This window comes from Mastomys coucha, unplaced genomic scaffold, assembly GCF_008632895.1.
Source record: "Mastomys coucha isolate ucsf_1 unplaced genomic scaffold, UCSF_Mcou_1 pScaffold13, whole genome shotgun sequence".
In the NCBI taxonomy this organism is placed as follows: Eukaryota; Metazoa; Chordata; class Mammalia; order Rodentia; family Muridae; genus Mastomys; species Mastomys coucha.
The window spans coordinates 54390682-54391297 of NW_022196895.1; the positions used below are offsets into that span (position 1 = coordinate 54390682).

At 40.9% G+C, this 616-nt stretch overlaps 1 protein-coding gene across 1 annotated transcript in view; it reads left to right on the top strand.

Moving 5' to 3' along the window:
• Slc27a6 (solute carrier family 27 member 6) overlaps nucleotides 1–616 on the top strand; it is a 64216-nt gene that overhangs the window by 24744 nt on the left and 38856 nt on the right. The window contains exon 4 of the mRNA XM_031365739.1: nucleotides 1–152. Coding sequence (XP_031221599.1) covers nucleotides 1–152 — 152 coding nt within the window. The remainder of the gene's footprint in view (nucleotides 153–616) is intronic.

Here is a 616-nt window from a genome sequence, read left to right on the forward strand (position 1 = left end):
TAAAGCAGCTGTGATTAGCCAGTTACAAGTATTGAAGGGATCTGTTGGACTATGGGCATTTGGCTGCACAGCTGATGACATCATTTATATAACCCTCCCTTTGTACCATAGCTCAGGGGCTCTCATTGGAATTTGTGGATGTGTTGAGTTGGGTAAGTATGTTTTTGCTAAGTCATCATAATGTTTAATCAGAGATTATGTTCATTATAACTTGAATTACAATGTACTATTTGTGGAAAGGATACATTTTCATAACAGCATATTTTTAAACTATAAAGAACAACAGCCTGGGCATTTGCCCTTGTGGGATAGACTCCCTTTCCTTGTGGTTGCTCATTCTCTGGTAGACTAGTCCCCTGGTCCCCAGACAGTCAGTCACAGTGAGTACATGTCAGCTGTATAATAGCTTAGAGCAATCTCTGAGACCACAACGTTTACCTCGGCAGCATTCTGCTGAGCAAAACAAGTCAAAGCTCAAACAAGAGTCTAGATATGAAAACAATGGGAAACAGACTGCACCTCTTCCAGGCAAAAAGAACAAGCTTATATTACATAGATGAGTTGTAAGGCTGGTTTCTTTTCTCCCCACAGTCTGTCCCACAGTCTGTCCCAAATA